Source organism: Mastacembelus armatus, chromosome 24, assembly GCF_900324485.2.
Source record: "Mastacembelus armatus chromosome 24, fMasArm1.2, whole genome shotgun sequence".
Taxonomy (NCBI): domain Eukaryota; kingdom Metazoa; phylum Chordata; class Actinopteri; order Synbranchiformes; family Mastacembelidae; genus Mastacembelus; species Mastacembelus armatus.
The window spans coordinates 9,054,322-9,077,532 of record NC_046656.1 but is presented as its reverse complement, the minus strand read 5'-3'; the positions used below and the strand labels follow the sequence as shown (position 1 = coordinate 9,077,532).

Sequence of the window (23,211 nt, the reverse complement as noted above, 5' to 3'; positions counted from 1 at the left end):
GAGTGTGTGAGGTTGTTTGTCTCTATGTGGCCCTGTGATGGACTGGTGACCTGTCCAGGGTGTACCCCTGCCTTTCACCCAAAGAGAGCTGGGATAGGCTCCAGCAGATCCCTGTGACCCTAAATAGGAATAAGCAGGTATAGATGATGGATGGATGCAACATCTGAGTTGTCGTCAAAGATTTAAGAGGCAGTGAGGGACTTTTGGTGTCAGATAAGTTAAAATTTGAGTTTTCACTTAAGTGTGTAACAAAGATGTATCAGTGTGAAATGTAACCAACAGAATATTATGCAATAGAAATTAATGTGTAGAAATCTGGATTCACAGCATATCTAATGAAGAGTGTGAAAAGCTAAAACACAGGTGAGGTGAAATAAAGTGGAACCCTTGCTCTTTTCTTGAATCTTGTGTTTCAGGAGGTGAGTACAGAGACGTGTGCTCAAACACGTGTGCTCAATTCTCCAAGCTTTCTGCCTGGCCTCAGGAAGAAGGCGAGCACCATTACCCATCTTCAATATTTAAAGCAATGGGAGGGAGGGACTTATGTGCTGAACAGGAAAGAGTATATATTTGCTCATGGCTGAGAAAGAAGAGACGACAGCTGCGGGATGGTCAAGGTCAGGGGAGGAGAATGAGCTGTACAAATATCTGAAGAGTTACCTTTCTATGAGACCATTCTGGACATTTGGGATTTATACCCAAATGTACGGGGGGGGGGGCATATAAAACTGCAAAAAAAGAGCACATTTCCTTTGAGCTACATATTTAATAAGGCCAAGCATGCAGGGAATTGCTTTCTCTTTAACTCACATAGGGCCTATTTCTTTTCACAGTGACTCTTTCACTTGTGCAGCAGCCAACCTTTCATTTTGCACATTCCTCTTCACGCATTATCTGAAATATACCCATTATAATGCAAGTCATATGGCTGGCTTTTCTGCCATGGTTCATTTTGCATTCTCAGTAATATGGCTTTGATACAGGAGTGTGTCTTCTTGGAATTTATTGAGAGGCCAGGGCCATGTTTGCTCTCATGTTTTGAGCAGCTTGCTGTGTAGAATAAGCCTCTCTCACTAAAAGGCTCGCAAGACAAAATACTTGAAATACTTGGAAAAGGAAAGGCCTATATCCTTGAAAAGCTGTGGACGTTTTGAGGCAGGTGCACCCTAAAAAAAACTGATTTCTCCGGATTTACTATTTAAATAAAATGTATTGTACTGTCAAACCTTGCACTTTATTTGTTTTATGCCAACCGTTTTCCATTTATGGTCACATACCAACCGCATGAGCTGCACCATGACAATAAAGCAGAATCTAATCTAATCTATTATGATAATGATGATGATGATGATGATGATGTAGCGTGGGAAACACATCTAAAATATGTCGATACTTCAGTTAGTCTTTGTTCTTTTATATAAACAAACCTTTTATCGCTCCGCTGTTCCCAAGAATCACTCAGGTGAGTTTCTATCAGTGAAATGAAACCAAACTACATTTCATTCATTCCACTTGTACCACATCACTTCACCAGAACACAGGAGCGCGGGGAGTGCCTGTCGCTAAGTATAAAGGAGTTTGTTGTCGCTTTTGTCATCAAAACACATCTTTTGTAACATAATGCTTAAAAAGAAGTAGCTTGTCTGCCTCACCAGAAAACACACAAGCCTTAAAGAAATAAAACAACGGGGTTTTGTTGCGTTCAGGCTCACTGCAGTGCGTGTCCATCCAAAACGTACGTTGCTGCTGCCATAAGCCCCTCAGAGACGCACACATACTCACACATGCATACATAGACTACATGTGATCGGTTTGTCGTACACGGTTACGACCGCTGCAGGGCGCAGCTCCGTGATTGCGCACTGAAAACAGCTGAGACTGGAGACGCGGAGACCCTCTCCATCCTCCGCAGTCTCCTTCTCAGCCTGTCCGTCCGTGCGACTGGCGGATCACCTAACTGAGCAAACTACCCAATAAACCTCACAGCGCCAGCTGATTTTTAACAACACGGGGTAAGATGCTGTTTTGTTTTCTCCAGTGTGTGTTTTTTATATGCTTCAGTGTCCTTACCATGTGCGCACAGTGGTTGTTAATGGATGAACATGATGAGAGCAGAGAGCACACTCTTGCACGGGACATCGTCGCATTTTGCGCCCCTGTTTCTCATAACCTGCTGTGCAAATATGCCAAATGTATTTAGATGATGGCAACTTGGATGACTTTTATTGCGTTATTCATTTGGATAGGTTTCTTAAGGTAAAGTGTGTCCATGTGTGTGACTGAGATTTCTTGTCTGATCTTTATTTATCAGAGCTGTTGTGCACTGTCCCATTTATGTGTGTTTTCAAAGAGTAAGTCTTTCTGCTTTTCTGATGTGTGTGTTCATGTTCCCACTTACCTGTAACTGTATGTTGCAGTACATACTTGTAGTTGACTATGTGTGTGCTTTGTTTGCATGTGTGTGTGTGTGTGCCTGCCTGTCTGAATTTGCCCTTCCCTCATGGCCTCATTCCAGAGCACAACAGCATGTGAATGGCAGCAGAAAGCAGCAGAGCTGTCACAGAGGAGCAGGAGGCGCTCCCAGCCTCTGAGGCCATGCATCACGCTCACCCAACACACACCCGGAGTCAGAGCCACATCCAGTTTCAGCCTCTGACACATACCGCCCAGTGGCAGCCTCCTCGCGCGCTCACACACACGAGGAGTCACAGTCACACTCACTTCAGCACTCCCTCACATACACAGTCTCAGAAGTACGGCTGTCGCCTCACACACAGTCTCTCAGCCATGACCAAGGGAGAGAAGGGAGTGCAGGGCTCTGCAGGGAAGTTCCCCAAGCCCACCGAACCGCTGTTCCAGAAAACCTCTCAGCAGGTAAGATCACCTGTTTTTGTTGCTTATTTTGTGTTGTTCTACAGATTGTTGTCACATATAATGCCACTCTTACTCACATGTCTGTAACTCTTGTTTCAATCCTGGCCTCATAGTAAGACACTAAATCTGACATAATACACATCTGGTGTATTTGCGGCTTAGTTTGGCTGTGAGTGACTTCACATGATTGGATGAAGGAAAAGCAAAAGATGGAAAATGTGATCTCTTTAGGTGCTTATTTGCGTGTGATTAATCAGATGCATTGTTTTCCTGTGATCTCTAATCCCCCAGAGAGTAGAGTCAGTGTCTGGAAGTTGATTGTTTTATTCGAGAAAGGTTGCTCCCATTGATGGGATAACCTGTTTGATGATTGTTTTCTTTTGTCTGAGCCAGGCAATATCAGTGGCCTTCAGTGAAACAGTTGTAATCACAGCTACAATAGGAAGAAAGAAAGTGATTGACAGCAGACAGGGATGGCTTACTGAGGTTTTGCAAACACTGGAAAATCTGATTGATTTCCCTCTCATTTTTTGTTTTTGTCTCATGTTGTTTAGCTTCCTGGGTGATGGTGCGATAACTCTGTAATGTAGGCAAGAGCTTGTTTGTGAGATTGAGTTTGTATCTGTGCACAAGCTGAAGTACGAGAACACATGAGATCCGATTAATGCCGCTCACATGCATATGTCCCAGACACTGTTAAATCAAAGCAAATGATGGACAGAGAAGCAGGCCTTTTAAAGGGACATTGTCTCTCTAGGCAGGTAGACAGCACATTACGCAGACAGTTTCAAATGCTGCTGTAATACAGTAGCAATGGCAGTTAGTCACTCATTTTCTGTTATGCGTCGCTGGTTCCTTGTTAGGCTGCATTACATCACACAACCAGTTCTGCAACTGTATCATCTCTGCCAAACCTATATCCAGTATGCAGTGTTTTTGTTTTACTTTGGACTTGTATTTACCCCCTGAGATTTAGATTTAGATTGTTGTCTTTCCTGAGAATTGCACGGTGTAAAATATAAATCCAGACGCTACACTAAAATATGTGTGTTAAATGAACTAAACATAAAAAATCAGTTTGGTTCACTTTAGTGTAATGTAAAACGAGCTGAGTTATTATCGCTGAGCTCGAAACAGCAAGTTTAATAAAGCCAAAATATCAATTCTATAACTGTTTAATTATTCTAACAAAATGACTGTCTGATTTGATTTGCCGCTGCCCTAAACGTCCTGAATATGGAAATGGAAAAAGTTTTTTGCACATTATCTTGAAATATGTTTCATATTTGCATCAAATTTCAGCAGTTTTGTTGGTGTAAAACAGTCAGTTTTAATTTGACACAAAGACCTTACAGCTGTAACTCGCTGGAACCACTTTTGGAACTGGTACAAAGTAAAAACTGAAGCAAACACTGAACTGAAGATGAGTTAAATCTGTTTAATTACTTTAAGATGTTTAACAGATGGCAGCTCACCGCCAGAAGGGCTCGGGTTCGCAACCCATCAGGGACCTTTCTGTGTGGAGTTTGCATGTTCTCCCTGTGCGTGTGTGGGTTTTCTCCAGGTACTCTGGTTTCCTCCCACAGTCCAAAAACATGTATGTCAGGTTGATTGGTGACTCTAAATTGCCCATAGGAGTGAGTGTGAGTGTGTGAGGTTGTTTGTCTCTATGTGGCCCTGTGATGGACTGGGGACCTGTCCAGGGTGGACCCCTGCCTTTCACCCAAAGAGAGCTGGGATAGGCTCCAGCAGATCCCCATGGCCCTAAATATGAATAAGCGGGTAAAGATGATGGAGGGATGTTTAATAGATTGCATTGCATTTTCCTCTCAAACAGTGGGACAACATAAACGTCTAAGCATTATGTATGAGACATGTCCAATGAAGATTCCTGAGTGAGACATAATACATGAAGGATGTTTCTTTCTTTGAATGGGACAAAATAATAGCACCAGTAATTTCACATGAAGAGCCTCTCAGTCCATCACAAATGTACTTGTAGCAGAGCTTTGTCACTCTGATGATATCCCTGCATGGCACATTTTTGACAGAATGTCTAAATGATTGGCTGTAAATTCTGTACTGCAGTCCATCCTCTAAATTTTGGTTTGATTCCTTGTCACCCAGCTGCTGTTGACATGTTAATGGCCTGCTGCCATTATTTTTTTTTGTCATAATCCATAATCTGAATTGATGGAGGTACGGCTGTTGATGGCTATGACTAGAATCTGTGTTCTAACCTTGATGCCCAGAATTGTCAGCAAATCCTGCACTGAACTGACATTTAAAGGGCTTTATAGATTCCATTTTATCAGCTTTACTTCGGCATGAAAACATTTAGCGTGCACATTTTATACCATAGCTGATTCAAGAGGTTTATTTGCACTGGCATTATCCTCAATCCTGATTTAAATTGCTTGCGGTGCAGTTCAGGCCTGTCAAATTGTCTTCCCCTGAACAGTTAAGGATTCATTAACTTTAGAGATTAGTCTTATCTGTCCTTGTCCCTTGCTTGTTGACAGTCTGAACTTTGCAGATGCTCCCTTTGCTTTGCGCCAGAATTTCAATACAAGTATGTGTGTGTTGGGATGTGTGTATGAGCTTTTGTTTGTGCATCCAGACAACAGTGGACAGGATATCCTGTTTATCCTCTTTGATGATAAGAGCTCAATAATGAAAGACTGAGAGTTTGGAGGGAAAGAATAAGTGTTTAGAGTGAGAGGGAGGAAGAGAGAGGGAGAGCAGCGCTGGGCACACGGAGTATTTTTGCACATCATCAGTTAAGCAGCATTCTCCAGACACCAAAGTCTTTGATTTTTCTCTCCAATTAGGGGTAATTGCAGTGAGAGTAGAAGAAGAGAGAGTTTTAAAGTCTGAACCACCACGCAGCCTTTACTTACCTCTGACCCGCTTGTCTTGCGATTGAATAATTACACACCTCCTTCCTGGTAATTGTCGTTCTCGAACCCCTCTGTGTTTTGATGGAGCAAAAGAAGGAGGAAGAGAAAATGAGAGCCGGATAATAACAGTGTGTCGGTTGGGACTGCGGTTACTTTGTTGATTTCCTTCTTTCATAAAACTCTGAAGGGAGTAGCTGTGGGCCAAGACTCTGCCATTGGATGTGGAATGACACTGTTTTCAGTATGTGTGTCTGACACCAAAGGTTAAACAGAAGGGGAAACAGGCAAGAGTTGATATATGCGCACAGCCTGGGAGACAGTCGTAAATATTGCGCTCCCTAGACTGTGGTTTCTTGTCTTATTCATGTGTGAAGATGAAAGTTTGCCCTTGTCGCTACACACACAGATACACAGAAATGCACACAGAGTCATATGCTTGATGGTTTTAGCAGAACACGGTGAAGGAAACAGAGCTGTGGATGGTTAGGTGGGTTTATCAGGCTCCTCCGTGTACCTCAGTGTCTGCACAGATAGACCACAATCCAAATAGCTGGCACATACACATGCACGCACACACACACACACACACACACACACGAGTATTTTTTAAACATGAGCATCTTTGCATTTAGAGAGACGAAGATAAGGGAAATTGATCAGACAGATTTTAATTGATAATAATAATAATGCCTGATTCATAAAGCACTTTAAAAACAAGTTGACAAAAATAGATAAATAATGACTACAATAGATATAATAAAAACTATAAAATATAAAAAGAAATAAGTCACGCCGGTCCAAAAGCCAAAGAGTAAAGACGGGTTTAAGGTCTGGTTTTAAACATGGAAACAATGGGGACCTATCTAATGTGCAGAGGCAGTTTGTTCCACAACGTAGGCCCAGCAGCAGAGAAGGCTCTATCTCCTCTGAGCTTCTTCCTAAGAAGAACAATGTCACATTGTTTAGGTGGTGGAATTTATGAGAAAACAGATGTATCAGCTTGTCCAGTATTTCCATATACAGTACATCACAGCGTTTATCATAAGGTGACATAGAAGCACTGTAGTGACTGTCTTTACATTGTATTGAATAATTCAATTGTTGGCTCATGAAAATGAAGAAGGAATGTTATTTTTGGAGCACCTGAAATATAATTAGAAAGGATTCAGATTGTGAATGACTAGAGAATTCACTATTTCTGAGTCATAAGTCTGTTCTCATGGCCTATTTTATCTGAGACACACCTTATTTTACTGGTGTGTCTGGGAAAAAGTGTCATCAGCGGTTTGTTTTGTTGTGGTGAACCTAGTTACATTTTCATGGCAGAAAACTGAAATGAGAACTAAAAGAAAGTTAATTTAGGGAGATGGATTTTAGTTTAAAATGCCATATGCAGTTATAATGTCTAGTGGTCTGCCTGTATCACTGTGACTGTGTCACAGAAACTTACATGTTCTCATGTTTAGACTGACTCATGATACTGCTTAAGAAATTGTCACAGTCTTTATTTATAGTCCTCACCTCCTGTTCCTGTAATGAGTCTGATCAAAGTGGAACTGATAAATGCACATGTGCTATAATCTAAATATGGTCTTTTACATCTGTTAGCCTTGAATGTATGGTTCAGTCTATGAAAAATGGAAATTGCAAAGCATATGTCCATTTGTGCAATAAATGCCAAATCTCTGCTGTTTTCACAGACCGATTTGAGCCAGAAGTTGTCATTATGCAGTAAATTGTGTTTCGCCATTGGTGGTGCACCCAAGGAGGTGGCTGCCAGCGCCACAGCCTTCTTTCTGCAAATCTACCTGCTTGACGTTGCTCAGGTAATGTGACAAGAAAGACAAAGAAAATGGAAATTGTATGAGTTAGTGTATGTGTCTCTTACATTCAAATAAAAGGGTAATAGATTTTTATGCCTGCAAGTGTTTCTAATTTAAATCGGTCCCTCTTCTGGTCCACAGATCAACGCCTTCCAGGCCTCCATGGTGTTGTTCATCGGTAAAGCCTGGGGTGCAGTGAACGACCCCATTGTTGGTTTCTTCATTACAAAGAGCAGATGGACCAAGATTGGCAGACTCATGCCCTGGTGAGCTCACTGATCACACTATGAAGGAAACTCATGTCTTTCAGAGTCATGTCATTCATTGTTTTTACGACTCAATATTCCTTCATTTTTACATCCACAGTTTTTGCTTGCTCAAAAGTAGGGCAAGGCAGTACTCATAATTATGGATAATAACATATTCAATCTAATAGCATATTCACCTTAGTTCTCCTCTTAATGAACATACGGTAAGATGCTACTGTTGACATAAAGGACTGAAATTTGTTGGCCAATTACAAAAGATGTTTTGGTTTGTTTGGGTCTGCCCGGAGATGTTATTATGATTATGACACGATGCTAATGTTGCAACCTAAACAAAACCAACCCGCATGAATTAGTTTCAGATGGTTTTGAAATTATTCTCATGCCCAAGCATTTCACCTGAGGTTGGGTCCCAATAAACAGCCTCTGTGCCTTAATTACACTGTTCCTGAGGCTCTTTCTGATGAGCTATACATATTGTATGCTTGAAGGGTGTTGCCTTCTGTTGCCAGTAAACAACTGACAAGGAAGTTCATCTGCATTCTTTCATAAATCTTCCTGTGCTGCTCGGTGACATTTTCTCACGTTTATGTAACACCTCATTTTACATTTGGCCATCAGCCAACTTTCTTTCTTTGTTCGAAAACCACTTCTCAGTATCCCACGGCCTTTAATAGCAAGAGGAAGCAGTTATACTTTATGGCTCTATAATTGCAGGTGAAATTATTCTATTACCACCGTTTCCAACAATCACCATTTTCAGAGGTGATTTTATAAACAGCTATGCATGTGTCTTTTGAACACACTAGCGTGCCACTTACTGTAATTACAAAGTCACTATCTAATGCCTACTGCATTATAAACCATAGATAACACACAGGCTGACAGTGCTGGAGAGGGACCAAGTCCACTGTGGCCAGCCAGCCACACTCAGTAGAGGACAGATGCTGATGGCTGTTAAATCAGTTTTGATTACCCCTGGGAAGCTGTAGGGATGAGTGTGTGTATGTGTGTGTGTGTGTGTGTGTGTGTGTTCTTGCTCGTATGTGTCCATGTGGTATATGTGGTTCATTTAAATACGTGTTCATCAGTATTTGTGATGAAAGTGCAAGACAGTTCCTTAGTTTTTGCCCATTTGGAAAGTCCCCTATGTCAGTCCAGCAGGAAGTGCTTCCACCCTCTGGCTGCTGTCACATTCACAGGCAGACATAAAGAGATTCATATCTTTGGTCAGTTCTTCAGGATGACGTCTTTCTCCCAAAACTCCCTGTTGGGTGTTCCAATGTTTATTATTTTGTGATTGTAGCAGTATCCACATAGCAAGAGAAAGATCATATAAGATCTGTCTTTTGTTGATGAATGACAAGGTGACATTAGAGATGGCTCTTCAGTAAATGCACCAATACAACACATACTTTCAAATATTTAGTCAAATTATAGAAATATTTACAGCAAAATGTACTTCAGTAAGTAAAAACACTTGGCCCTTGGGACATATTCTATTTTACACATGCATCAACACATAAGCCAGATTTGTTGTTGTAGTCGATCCAGCTACTACCTCACAGTATTTACAGCCACATAAATCTTTATTTTTTTATTTTCTTTTTTGAAAAACATTGAATAATTTCACTCTTTGGGGGTTCAGTAGTTATTTAATTGATACCATCTCTTTGAAATTGTAATTTTGTGTAGTAGAGTATAAGTATAATATTTCCCTCTGTCATGTAGTGGAATAGTAATACAGAGTAACATGAAATGGAAATACCCAAATATCAAAATGTGAATACAGGACGTTCAACCATGACAGCCCACTCTCAATACCAGACATGTTCCGAGTCCCTGCTGTTCTACTGAACACTGTCAAATTAATATGCTGCAAATGTGGTGAACGAGCTGGGGAGGAAAAGATTGGATGTGCCAGCCTCCTATCAACTTCCTCTGCTTTAATTAAGACTGAGACAGGTGTGAATGTGTATTCATGTGTGAGAAAGTATGCGAGTGTTTGTGAACATATGCCTTTGTTGCCTCTCCCCTGAACACAGTCATCTTGCAGGAATATTCTCACTGCCCCATTCATCCAGCCACGGGGCCCTTTCATTGCTCCTATGACCAAGCGGTTAATACTGCAGCACCAGCATTGTCAGCCTCCTTTGTTTAAGCAAACAATCAGGAGGAGAGTGAGGTGGGGAGGCTGGATGATGCTCGAAATGACCGTAACTGGCCTCTATCTCATTCTCCCACTTTCTCCCTTTATCAGTGCAGGTCAGAGGTCAGTGCGACTGCAAATTTTGTCACAGCTCTCTAAATTCAATCAGTAGCCTCTGTCTACCTGTAAATGTGCTGGTATTACAGCAGTGTAGACAACATGACAACCAAACTCCGTTTGGCCTTTAAAGGGAACAGAGAAGAGGGTGGATGATATATTGGTGTTTGCAGACAAGTCACACTGTTGATCATCCATTGTCCACCCTTTTTCTTCTTCCTTTTGAGACACGCAGCTGTTCACGTTAACCATAATGATACATACCAGTTGTTTACTTATGAATTATACATGTCCCACATAGTGTATCGCTCCAAGTTATGAGAAAAGCACCACACAGCAAAACTGTTTCATGCTGCATTTGCTTGCGTGGGTGCCCATGTGTATCTGACAATGATATGTATGGGTTGGAGATATTGTGGTATTTCCCTGCATGCCTGTCCCTCCCAGGACAGATTCCTATCATACTTACAAGAACATAATCATTGAGCAGTCAGCTTAGCCTCGCTGTAATCTGTCTGAAATATGGCTGGATTGTAAATCTGCTGTGAAAGTTGCATAACACAACCAGTGTCATCCTTATTCTGACAACCTAAAATGGTCATAATAGTTGTTGTGAGATGACTTAGATCCTACCTGTGAAGGGAAAAGGAAGATATTTCAATAGGGTGCACTTTTTTTGGATAAACTGAATTGTGGATAAACAGTAAAATATTTATTCCTTTTTTTTTTTCACAGATTTATGTCAGTGTTTCTTTTTGATAATTTTGTCTGACATACCTCTTTGTTTTGTAGGATGGTGGGTTGCACCCCATTCCTAGTGGTCTCCTACATCTACCTCTGGTTTGTTCCTCCTTTCATCAGCGGCAGGTTCATCTGGTACCTGGGCTTCTACTGCCTCTACCAAACCCTCATCACCGTAAGTGCCAATGCTCTTTCAGATGTAGCTACATACAGACATCCAGTGGGGAACAGGAAATCAACGTTCTGACTCTAGTATCTCATACTCTAAAGATGACACGTTACATAATGTATAGATAAAACAGAGAAAACATTATGAAAAGCAGAGTTTAAAGTGCAGATGATTACAGTCATCTCATACCAGCCTCTGACAGCTCCTGGTAGGGTTTATGCTTTGATTTGTGAGAGGAGCAGCAGATTAGATCCTCAGAGCTCTTAGATACTGCACCTCAAAGGGGAAGTGTAGTTATTTAGGCTGACTTTAGTTATTACGGTTAGTTATTGCTCTGCTCCGGGGTAACCCATATAACATGTGCTACAGAGCGTGTAGACCGCTGCAGCCACACTGCGGCGAGCTGTAATGGCATGTCATTCTAACTACTTGATAAGTATATGGTCAGTCCTGCCAGGAACCTTTTGCTGGGTAAATGCTGGTTACCACTTTTAGCCTCCCTTCATTGTTTGTGAATGTGTTTGTGTGAAATTTGCTGGGAATGAACATAGTCACAGTCTGCAAACAGAGGTCAGAGTGCAACATAAGACCTGTTCATGCAATCAAATAATAAGTGGGTTGTGTCAAATGAATCACTTCTCACTTCCATATCTACTGCAGAGTTATGAAGGCTCAATTCTATCAATGTTTGCATCCAGTAAAGGCCCCATAAATGACATGCTGTATAGACAGAGGCAGACAGCTGAAAGAAAATTCTTTTTCTGCTGCGTTTATTTTCATCGTGGCTATGCATGCTCGCTTGGCCGCAGCACTGAGTGAGCGCCTGTGTAAATTACAAAGTGAAGTAAGTTGGTTTGCTCGCCTATTCTCTGTGAGAGCTGGTGAGAAAGGAGAAAACAGAGCTGAGGTTTGACAACATGGAAACTGCAAAGATCGCTTTGGACAAAAAAATAGTGCGTATTTTGCATCTGAATGTTCACAGGATCATGTAGATAAAAGCTATCTGGGGTGCTCCCATTTAATTGTTAATGTTCGCCATCTTAGTGAAAGTGCATCTGTTTATTCATAAACAAAACCATTGGAATTTCTGACCTGATGATGGTGAGCCATGGAAGAAAACAAACCAAAACTAAAAACACTCTGCTTCAACTAAAACTTCAGAATTATCATCTTTTCCCCACCTCATGAGACGTGTCTGACTGCTGCTATGCCAGACTTGTATTTCTGCATTACCCAAGCCATGACTGTGTCTTCCGGCTCTTTTGCAGTGCTTCCACGTGCCTTATTCTGCACTCACCATGTTCCTGAGCACAGACCAGAAGGAAAGAGACTCAGCCACTGCCTACCGTAAGGTGTTTTAATATGCAAAAAGCAATCATCAGTGCCTGAATTGTTGAATTAATCTTTACCATTTAAAATTTTGTAGCTGTTCATATTAAGAGTGTTTGATTTACTTAAAGGATCAGAACAGGTAGCTGAACCTTTACTTGTGTGTTGGCAGGAATGACAATGGAGGTGCTGGGGACACTTGTGGGCGCTGCCATCCAGGGCCAGATTGTGGCCAGCGCTCACACTCTGAAACACTGCTCGACTCACAACACGTCTGCCAGTTACCTTGGCAACAGCACCGGGGCAGAGATTGTGAAGAGCCTGGTGCCCTCCCAGGACTACCTGTCACACTCTGTAAGTGTCACAGTACAAGTCAGGAGCCCAGGTGTGCTCGAAGTAGGCCACAGAGTTGGTTTGAAAATAACTTGAACTGTCATCAGTGTTCTTGCTTAACTTGGAGCTGCGGTGTGTGCTCAGGGCGGTTTACTTTTGCTAAATATCCAAGGTCAAAAAAAGCAATGTTGAATGAAAAGAAGGATTGTTCAAAATTGGGTCCACATTTGCAGGCTGTCTACAGGTTCTGACATCTAAACTGGCTTCATGTTTTAACCCATGGCATTGAAAGGAGACGCCACTGTTTGATATCTGAAGCCGGCATCCTAAGCCAGATCCCGTCTCATGACCACAAAGGGAGTTCCTCCCTCACATCAGGGTCCAAAATGTAGCTCTATTCGATTGAGGGGTCTCCACAGTCTGCAAATCATTAGGCCTATTTATGTCTCACCCAGAACATTTGAAGGGACCCCAGATTCAATATTAGTCTTTTTCTTTAAGGCTCCTGCAGCTCAGCTTAAGGTTTGAAGAAGATGATCATGATCGGACAGATTCTTGTCCATATTTGAGTTTGCAAAGTTGCATTTTGGTTGCGCCGCAGCTATTTGGGCTTCATATGGGTTCTTTTCCAGTGGATCTTTGGTGAACCCTATCAGGGCAACCCACTCACCACGCCAACCCTCTGTAGCCACCCGCTAAATTCCTCCGTGGTCACTGATGAGGGTGGCACAACGTCTAGGCAAACCCAGTCTGTCCTCAGAAACAGGGAGTGTTTGATGTGCAGAAATAATAATGAACCACTGGGTTGAGCCAGATGGGAAAACAGCAAACAAACAGAGGTTGTTTAAAGCAAAGCGGTTCCTGTCGGCGTGCACCACTGAGCGGTTAACGCTGTATTTCGGGATACAGATCTACTTGAGGTTTCATCCTGTTTATACTTGTGTTTGTACAATGAGCGTGCGTGGTGGAGCTTGCTGTTTAAACTGAGGCGGACACAGCACAGAAAGTCACCAGCAATAAATCTTACACAGATGAGTGTTACAGTAAAGGAGGAACTAAAAACAACAACATGAAGCATTTTGTTTCCAGAATGGAGACAGGATGGATTATGAATTGGAAACTATGGAAAAGCTCAGAATGACTTAGAATGCTGCATCTGTGGACTAATGTTTGTTTTTTCTGCAGAAGGAGGTGTACATGATAGCTGCCGGTGTTATTGGAGGAGTGTTCGTCATCTGCACATTGGTGATGTTCATGGGAGTCAAAGAAAGAGATGGTCAGACTTCATATATATATATGTGTGTGTGTGTGTGTGTGTGTGTGTGTGTGTGTGTGTGTGTGAACTCAACCACTGACAATCAGTAATTTGGGACAGAATTTGTAACTTGAGTGCATCTTTTTGGGCTAGTTGTCTATAGATACGTATCATGCAACTGCAATCTTGACAGTTACATTTTGACTGAGGATGCATGCTTTAAAAATAGAGTTAAAAAGTGATAGTAAAAGCATAATTATTTCTGTCTACATTAAATATTTTTTTAGCAACTTTATTTTCCTTGATCTTTTAAAGCTAAAGTAGGTTGACTCACAGCAGCAGGGCCTTTCAGTGTAGTCTATCACATCTTATATGCACCAGAGAGTCACAGTTTCCCTTTCCCTAGTTTTGCACTTTTCCTGTATGAGTCATTGTCATTGGGAATCTGCATATTAGCCTGTAAATGACTACACTAGGATAAACAGCATCCACTGCAATGCAGGGGCCTTTCTCTTACTGCATGTTATTGGATCTGCTGCATTCTCATATTCTTGTTCCATGTGTTTCAGATCCATATGCCTCAAGGACCGAGAAGCAGATTCCGTTCTATAAAGGCTTCATCCTTGTGATGAGACACGGACCATACCTCACTCTAACCGCTGCATTCCTCTTCATCACTGTCGCAATTCAGGTCGGTTCAGACTTCTTTAGACAGTATTTCTCAGACATGACACTCGACAATACAGTAAATGGAGCCACGACTGGATCCTGACAGTGGGGTGGAGGAGTGGGAGGGGCATTCAATGCTGATTTGATCAATGTAGAAGAGCACTTACTGAAAGCCCTCAGTTTAAAGCATGTTTTAAGCCTCAGGACTCCTGAGAGTCATGCCAGCACAGCATATTCTTTCTATTTGCCTGTCACTTGTTAGACAGATGCTGCAATTGTGACGCCTCAGATTTAAGCTGTTTAAATTATTGCAGTCTTTCCAAGTCTTTCCAATCCATCGCTGTATATTTTTGCCCATCTCATCTCAGAGGAGGTGTCAGTTGTCATCCATGTGAGGCCTTGGAGTGGGAATAAGTCACTGCAAAACACTGTCAGCAGCTTCTCCAGTCACTTCATTTGGCATTCGGCACAGCAGGCACACCCAGCTGAGTGCGCAAGATAAGACTGAATAACTAAAAATTTGATCTCTCATTTCTGCAGCTGGTACAAAGCAACTTTGTCCTCTTCTGCACTTACGCGGCCGACCTGAGGGATCAATTCCACAATATTGTGCTGACCATCCTAGTGAGTACAGCTTTAAGCCCTGATTCACCTCACATCATTAAAAACACACTGCTATGAAAAAACATATACCTCGACTGAACAACACAAAATTCACAATGACTTCTATCATAAATCATACTTGAATTTAAAACCAGGCCATTTTTTTGTCAGTTTTGTGTGAACCCAACTGTTTTGAATGAACTTCCAACGGCAATCATACACATATAAACTTTGAGTCATCTTCCCCATTACTGTCCTTTGTTTTTTAATTTCGGACCTATTTACCAGACTGAATCGCATTCAGACCGCACAATAACTGCTTGCTCATGTTGCCACAGGTTTCTGCTGTGATAAGCATCCCACTGTGGCAGTGGTTTCTCCAGAGGTTTGGGAAGAAGACGGCAGCTTTCTGTGGAATCACAGTGAGTATAGCGTTTTGGTTTTCCAAATCAGCTTTTATCACCCTGATGTTTATGCCATCTTGTGGATGAGCTTGGAAGTGTGGTATCCTTCCCCTTATCTCACACACACACACTTGAAAAAACATTATGCCATATGGAAAATGTTTTTAGACGAGATACTTTCAAAGAATATGGAGCAAAGAAGTAATTTGTTACTACTCTTTTTGTCTATCCAGTGGATCATGCCCTTCACCTTGATGCTGGTGTTCATCCCCAATGTGGTGGTCGCCTACATCGTGGCTGTCTCATCTGGACTAAGCGTGGCGGCGTCGCTCCTGCTTCCATGGTGAGACCAAACACTTCAGAGCACGTTAGATCTGTAGCTGTACTCATCAAAAGTCAGCCAAATCATTTATCTGTGCTGTTACCCTACTGTTAGTCTGCTTTGATTCGATGCAAAATATCATTAACAAACCACAACAGCACACCGCCATGTTGTTAGTGGTCACTTAGTGCCCAGAGGGGCCGCTCCACTCGCACAGGTCACGTCACGGTCATGAATGTGATGTCATTTTTAACAATGAGAGGCAAGGTTAGCTATGAATCCTTGATGCCATCACAGAGCTAATACAACGCCAGAGGTGAAGCAGTCTCCTTCTCTACCGTCTTTTCAGAGGCAGACTCTGCTCTTCAATCGTCTCTTGTCTCCTCCCTTAAACACCAAATTACAGGGGCCAGCCAGGGGGGCATGTTTATCTTGGAAGAGGCTGATTGTTTATCCTGTCTGTGGGCCTAAACCAGTGGTACCGCCCGCTGCTCATCATCTAATCGTGTTATTAGCTCTGTAATTTTAGCCCACAAATTTATCAGAGCTCTATAAGTAGGCCTCCCAGCATCAGCTGCTAGGATCTTGCCTGGTTGTGTAAGATGATTAAAGTAAGAGCATGAGGGAGGTCTTTGTCACTCATCAACTTTCAATTTTACCATACCTTACAGGAATGATGCTTATGATGTGTGTGTTTGTGCAATCCAGGTCAATGCTACCAGACGTGGTGGACGACTTCAGGCTGGCCAACCCCGACTCTAAAGGCCATGAGGCCATCTTCTACTCATTCTACGTGTTTTTCACCAAGTTTGCAGCTGGTATCTCCCTGGGAGTGTCAACCCTCTGCCTGGAGTAAGTCTGCACATGCACCTTTCATTTAAACATCGCATGATGATCTGTATCTGCACCTACTGTGACATAACTTGCAAAAATGCATTAACCCCAGACTTGATGTATAATTCATCATGCAGAAAGTGTCGAGTTTGCTCATTTGCAGTGTTGCAGCGTCAGACTGGATGCTGGTTTCCTGAAACCTGTTTTTAAAGGGGTTCTCTGCATGTTTGTGTGTAGGTTTGCAGGGTATGACACCGGCGCATGCAAGCAGCCTGCTCCTGTGGTGTACACCCTGAAGCTGCTGATCGGAGGCGCCCCAGTGGTCTTCATTGTTACAGGGTTAATGATCCTACTCTTCTACCCCATCAGCGAAGATATACGGCTCAGGAATAAAGTCTGCCTGGAGGAGCTACGGTGAGTAGTGAGCATAGATTTACACTTGAATGTTGAACGTTAAAGGGGCACTCCGCCACTTTAACGCAGTTCAGTCATGATGAGTGCTAATCAGCCTGAGAAAACTGTTTACGACTTCGCATGTATGTTTTTCCACTTTAAGCACATTATTGTTACGAGAATTGTTAACATTACTTAGCTCCTATTAGATATCTCAACTGTAGAACAAAGCCAGCATCCACAGCTGTGAATGCTATTATGCCATTGAAGCTGTAAATATTTAATATACTATTAATCAGTGATGGAATATGTATTCAGATCAGAGTAAAAGTAGCCATTACAATAAGAAAATACTAGCAAGCATCCCTAAGTTAAAATTTCATACAAGTAAAAGTGCAGAATACTATATTAGTAATAGTATTAATTACTATGTTAATGGAATCATTATTACTAATGTGTAATATTTATTATGCATTATGTAATAATGCATAATATTGAATTAGTACTCTAATTGTATTTGGGTAAGTTGGAGTTACTTTTAAGTACTTCATAAAAGGAGTTCAAGAGAGCATCATCTTTCAAGAGTTTATTTTTTGCACTGGGACTGTCAGGTAAATACAGTGGGGTAACAAGTAAACAGCTCTGGGATTATAGTAGAGTAGAAGTTTAAAGAAACAAAAAATGGAAGTACCTCAAAATCGTAAAAGTACAATGCTTGAGAAATGCAGCTACTTCCTTTTAAAATAAGACATCACTCATTTTGATATCTCCCACAGGAAACAAAGCATCACCTCCAGAATGACAGAAGATTTGGGCAAGGTGTGACCTGGACCTCGAATGGAGTGAATTTCTAAAAGCCACGTATTCCAGTAGCACAGCTGGAAGTCTGTTCATTAGTGTATATTACACTGGTAACTAGTTAAACAGTTTTAATGTAAACATTTTTTGTTTTATTTTCACATGTACTGTATAGTCATCTTGAATATGAATATATATAATAAGATTAATTTATATAAATGAATGTATATTATTATTTGCTGTGTTTACTTCTACAACACTGTTATTTATTTATAATAAGATCACAAAAGGGTTGATGATATAAAAGGAATAAATTTTGTAGAGGTTATTTGGTAGACAATAAATGTGTGCTGTGCTTTTTTGCTGAAGAGGTGGTAAAGAAGTAAAGTACAGATGAGTGGACACTAGTTATGCACATTTAATATTGAAAAAGCTACCAAATGTTTTTCTATATATATATATATATATACATATATATATCTTCCATCTTAACAGCAATGACAGCATAGTTTCCATTGAGTGTTGCCCCCTCTGGTGGACAAACATGTCTCAGCACTGTTCTTTTGAATGTATTCGATATATATATATATATATATATATATACATAAATATATAAAAAAACACCTCAGAGAGGGTTGGTTAATTAAACTAGCAACATCTGAGTGGGACTATTCTGCCCTGGTAAAGCCAGAAATTAATAAACCTTTCTTTTCCCACAAGTATAATGGTCTCTGGTTCTGTGGTAATAAATACAAAATTAAACATTTAAACCATTCTTTAGCCTGTGTTGGTTCTTGAGTCAGGATATTAAAACAGAAAACATGTCTTTGACATCTATAAAACATACCCCGAGCTGTGCCATGACGGATTAGACATCAACAGCTGCGCTGCATATTGTCAAAACTCAAAAGAAAAGAAAAATAGGGCTCAGTGCTCAAACTTCCTTCAGGTACGCCAACATTTCACAGCAGTAAATATTACATCCGAACAGGCAGCCCTTTTCAAATCACTATTGTTTTGACGTACAAATAAATCTGATACATAACTGGAGTTATCTGTGTAAGGGAGTGTCTGATCTGCACCTTGAGCTTGTATCTAGTCAGTAATATTTCAATAGCAGAGCGCTTACTGCACAAGTCCATAAATAGAGGTGTGTGTGAAGAGGTATTATGTTGATGTCTCTGTGGCTGTGTTGGGGTTTTGGCTGGGGGCTGGACTGGATGGACAGGAGTGCTCCGGGCTCCCGGGGGTACGAAAGGTAGTTTTCCGCTTCCCATTCCGCACTGTGAGCTCCTCTTTGGATTTAAACGTCAGAGGCACGAAGCCATCTGCATCTGCCACAAGTACAATCCACAATGGACCTGGAAAAACAACACAAAGACCACTGGCTCCACATGTTTTTTTTTCATCCAACTGAGTTGTACTTCCTTATAAAAAAATGACTGTCAAACTGCCACAAAATTTGGTTTGTGAAAGCAATAAGATTAGAACAGTCAGTCTTTGCTACAACAACAAAACACTATGCACATCAAATGGTAGTAAGCTGCTTGTATTTAATCTAACCTAGGCCTTTAATCACTTCCATATATAGCAAGCTCATGCTAAGAGAAGAACAATGGTAGGCCAAGATAACGCCTTATCATTAAAATGCATTCTGCACGGGTGAAATAAAGGTTTTAAAAAAGCTAAAGCCAAGCAACAACAGATGTAGATATTCCATTTGGTCATTACAAGGTGATCTCAGAAGGAAAGCCCATCACACAAGTCTACGTAAAATACTCAGAGGGACAACTTCTTACACAGACTTTCCTCAAAGTGGTTTTCCTTTATTAATCCACTAACCTCATCCCGTATAGACTGTAGAAATCCTGCAAAAACGTGTAAATATACAACATACCAGAGTGCAATATTGGCTGTTTACACTTTCTATATATTATTTAAATATATATATATATATATATATATATATATATTGTAAATACCCTGTTCTTTAATTTTTTTTTCTATTCTGCTCTTGTTATTTTTATCTTGTGCCTTACTTTCTGCTCTGATGATTTTAAATTTCCCCACTGTGGGACAAATAAAGGTTCTTCTTATCTTAATGAATACAGTCAGACAACAATACAACAAGCAACACACAGAGGGAGATTAGGATATTGCACTGTAATAAAGCCAAAGCTATTTTGGGTTTAACTGGACTTATGACACCAACCTGACTCGATGTTTGGAAAAGAAAAATGAGTATTTACAGAATATTATAACTTCGACAGGCAGCACATACCATACATCATCTCCACAGTGGTGAGGTTAAACAGGTCTTGGAGGGCTCGCAGACACAGTTTCCCGTCGCAGAGCAGCACCGGCCTCCGCTCATCGATGAAAACGTTTTCTGATAACTGCTTCTGTATATGAACAAAGAAAGAAAAAGTAAGAAATAAAACAAAGCAGCTGATTAGACAGATGCTACAGCTTAATCCTGCATGCTGAACACACTATGATTTGGGTGTCTGTAACACATTAGCTTCCATGTATTTCAGCTGTCTTACCCTCACAAAGTGAAAATAGCAGATGATTGTAGGGGGACAGGGAATCCAGATTCATATATACACCCAATGTAGTGAGAGTGAAGTGAGTGCCACAGTACCTGACATGTGACGTTAACATAGGGGGGCTCACAGGCGCTGGGGTAGACACTAAGAGCCTTCTTGCCATTCTGGGTATAATCTCTAATTTCTGTCAGGCACTGCTGCACATCAGCAAAGCGTGTGTAAAGCCTCTCCATGTTGAGGACAAGCTGCTCCAGGGTGCGCTCCTTGGAAGGGCCTGATGGCTTTTCAGGCAGAGGCAGTGTCGGCTCGGAGTGAAGTCTGTCCCGTGGCTCTAAGCGGGGAGAGTTGGCCCGGCTCGAGTCTCTGCTGGCTTGGCCGGCCAACGCCAAGTTGGTCATGCGGTTGACGTGATCCATGTCGAAATTCTCCACCGTGACGGAGGAGGCACTGGAGAGGGCTCTGTCTGAAGCTCGGTCGCAGAAGTCCACAGAGCTGGTGACAGGGCTCAGCTCGCCGCTCCTCACCTCCTCCACCAGTCTGCGCCTGTTGCCTGGTGAACGAAACACCCCTCCTCCAGGCAACATCAGGTCCTTTATCCCGGGTTGCTCCCTGTCATCCTTGGATAGGTGCTCTGAGTGCCTTCTAATCCCTGCGCAGAAATTAGCAGTAGACTCGTGGTTGTGAGCAGAAGTGGGAGGTGTAACAGAAGTGTCTGCATTGTACATCAACTCTTTGGGTACTAGACGAAGAATATATTTGTCTGTGTTAGAAGATGGGAGGAAGGCAGGATCATTGGACTTCTGCCTTCCCAGCATCAACAGCAGCAGCTTGTCGGTGAGAAAACATACTCCTTTAGGTCTCTCATTTGTCTGCAGAGATATCTGCTGAATGTTGGGCATTGCAGAGGCTGTGATGCAGTACACAAGCACCATGTTGCACGTGTTGGAAGCCACTGCTACTGTAGAGCCACGTGGATCAAAAGCAACAATGTCAGGAACCAAAATTCCAGGGATGCTAACTTTACGGGTGGTAGTTACTTTACGCTCATAGGTGACTAGGATGAGGTGTGAAAAGTCCTGTCCAGAGCCGGTTAAAGTGTCTCGACGACGAAGGTGGATAAGGGGGCTGGGGTCAGAGCGCCGGTGCCTTGCCAGGAGGTGAGTGAGATCCAGAGGGCCTGAACTGGGGATGTTGGACTTCTCCGATTCAAATGATTTCCTTCTCGAGTCCAGAGGACTACTATCATCTGACATGACCGCATGCGAGACTTGGCTTTGTGGGGACTCTGCGTCTGTCGGCATATCAAAGGCTATGCCTGCATTTAATCCACAGATTTTATCCAGGGGTAGCTCTGTGGCCACAGCTACTTGAGCCTCCCCTGTGGCCTCGATGGCACATATGTAGCCTCCCACATCAAAGACGGGGCAGAAAGAGCAGGCGAACAGACTCTTCTGGATGTCATTCCAGATGTAAGAGTGAAGAGCACTGCCTATAGCCACCACCAGGCGCGTACCATCTTTAGTCCAGCATGCACAGTGGATGATCCCACTACCTTTGATGTCTGCTTTGATTCTCCTGTTGTCCACCCTGACAGAAAACAGCACAGAAGTGTCCCTCTTGGTCAGTATAGCCAGGATGTCCAGTTTGGGATGCCACACGCAGCCTTGGGAGAGCAAGGGGAAAGGCTCACTCATCTCACAGGTCTGAGTGCACAGCAGCTTGTTCTGCTCAAGGCTACTGAGCTGCAGCTGCCACACGGTGACATGCTTCTTGTGCTGAAGCGCCAGCAAAGCAGGGGAGTCAGAGCAGCACAGTGGGCCCCAGAAGAGACCAAAGACATGCTCAAACTGTCCAATGACATTGGTGTCCCCAAACTTCACCTCGCCATTGATGAAGTACAGGGTCGTCAGGCAGACCTGCTTGCCGTCCGTCCACGCTATACCGTGCACGGGGTGGATGGCTTGGTGTAAATTGTTGATACCTGTTCTAAGCAGCTTTGCCTTACCAAGATCCATCCTGGTATGTAGAAGCTCCTGTAAAAAGAAAAAGCAAAAATACAGCTCAGAAAGCTAACATTGATGATAGAGACCTGTTTCTGATCTGAAGGGATCCTGCACCAGAGTAGCTACTGCTACCTCTGCAGATTAAGACTAGCAAAAGCCTCTCTGGTGTCTCCTTCCAAGTACATGGCTTAATCCCCTGTGCCTGAGCTGTGGCAGTGGTGACGAACACCTATAGCTGCTTACGCCCTGAATGACCTTAACAACGCTCAGGTGTAGCTGGAGGTTCAGGGCACTAACTCACACACAGCAGGAGTCTCATCCCTGCACAGCTGCCCCTAGAGCTGCTGAAACAATTAACATGAAGCATGAAGCACATGGAGTTAAATACATAGACATAACATTAAGAAACTACAAATACAGTGACACAAAACACAAACACTCTAAGTGTACCTTCTAAAACTACAGGGATCTCATGTAGGAGCCGTGTGAAACACCGAAAGTACATCTCCCATCAGTTAGTTCACGTTGTGACGGTCAACGTGCGTCTCCGGCGTTTGTATACATTTGACACGGAAGCAAAACTAACTGACAACCTAAGTGCATCATGGGATATGCAGTAGAATTAGAACTGTCTCGTTTTAACCCCTTTCGCCCGCACGAGGTCGCTGCGTGTGTTTCAA

At 42.3% G+C, this 23,211-nt stretch overlaps 2 protein-coding genes across 3 annotated transcripts; one reads left to right on the top strand and one right to left on the bottom strand.

The window, feature by feature from the left end:
- The first annotated feature begins 1,913 nt into the window (after positions 1-1,913).
- mfsd2b (MFSD2 lysolipid transporter B, sphingolipid) lies at positions 1,914-18,095 on the top strand. Its single transcript, XM_026318180.1, has 15 exons — positions 1,914-2,012; positions 2,516-2,874; positions 7,475-7,600; positions 7,739-7,863; positions 10,922-11,045; positions 12,308-12,386; positions 12,541-12,722; positions 13,887-13,977; positions 14,526-14,647; positions 15,166-15,249; positions 15,567-15,650; positions 15,866-15,975; positions 16,663-16,806; positions 17,026-17,202; positions 17,958-18,095. The coding sequence occupies exons 2-15, from the start codon at positions 2,533-2,535 to the stop codon at positions 18,004-18,006; spliced, it is 1,839 nt and encodes a 612-aa protein (XP_026173965.1). The 5' UTR covers positions 1,914-2,012; positions 2,516-2,532; the 3' UTR covers positions 18,007-18,095.
- Positions 17,753-23,199, bottom strand: wdcp (WD repeat and coiled coil containing). 2 transcript variants are annotated; one of them, XM_026318178.2, is made up of 4 exons: positions 22,982-23,199; positions 20,624-22,561; positions 20,261-20,381; positions 17,753-19,340 (listed from the first exon to the last, which is right to left on the bottom strand). In XM_026318178.2, exons 2-4 carry the CDS (start codon positions 22,541-22,543, stop codon positions 19,147-19,149), a joined length of 2,235 nt encoding a protein of 744 aa, XP_026173963.1. In that variant the 5' UTR covers positions 22,544-22,561; positions 22,982-23,199; the 3' UTR covers positions 17,753-19,146. The 2 variants fall into 2 exon arrangements, with proteins under 2 accessions (XP_026173963.1, XP_026173964.1); XM_026318179.2 differs by lacking the exon at positions 17,753-19,340 and having other exon boundaries at positions 20,286-20,381; positions 20,526-22,561.
- Between the last annotated feature and the right edge of the window lie 12 nt (positions 23,200-23,211).

Excerpts from the sequence above, each read along its gene's own strand:
- mfsd2b (XM_026318180.1), top strand. The coding sequence starts at position 2,533 with ATGGCAGCAGAAAGCAGCAGAGCTGTCACAGAGGAGCAGGAGGCGCTC. Across the intron at positions 15,250-15,566 it reads ATATTGTGCTGACCATCCTA|GTTTCTGCTGTGATAAGCAT; the intron begins GTGAGTACAGCT and ends ATGTTGCCACAG. Across the intron at positions 15,651-15,865 it reads CAGCTTTCTGTGGAATCACA|TGGATCATGCCCTTCACCTT; the intron begins GTGAGTATAGCG and ends TTGTCTATCCAG.
- wdcp (XM_026318178.2), bottom strand. The coding sequence starts at position 22,543 with ATGGATCTTGGTAAGGCAAAGCTGCTTAGAACAGGTATCAACAATTTA. Across the intron at positions 20,382-20,623 it reads ATGTTAACGTCACATGTCAG|AAGCAGTTATCAGAAAACGT; the intron begins GTACTGTGGCAC and ends GTTCATATACAG. Across the intron at positions 19,341-20,260 it reads CACTGTGGAGATGATGTATG|GTCCATTGTGGATTGTACTT; the intron begins GTATGTGCTGCC and ends TTGTTTTTCCAG.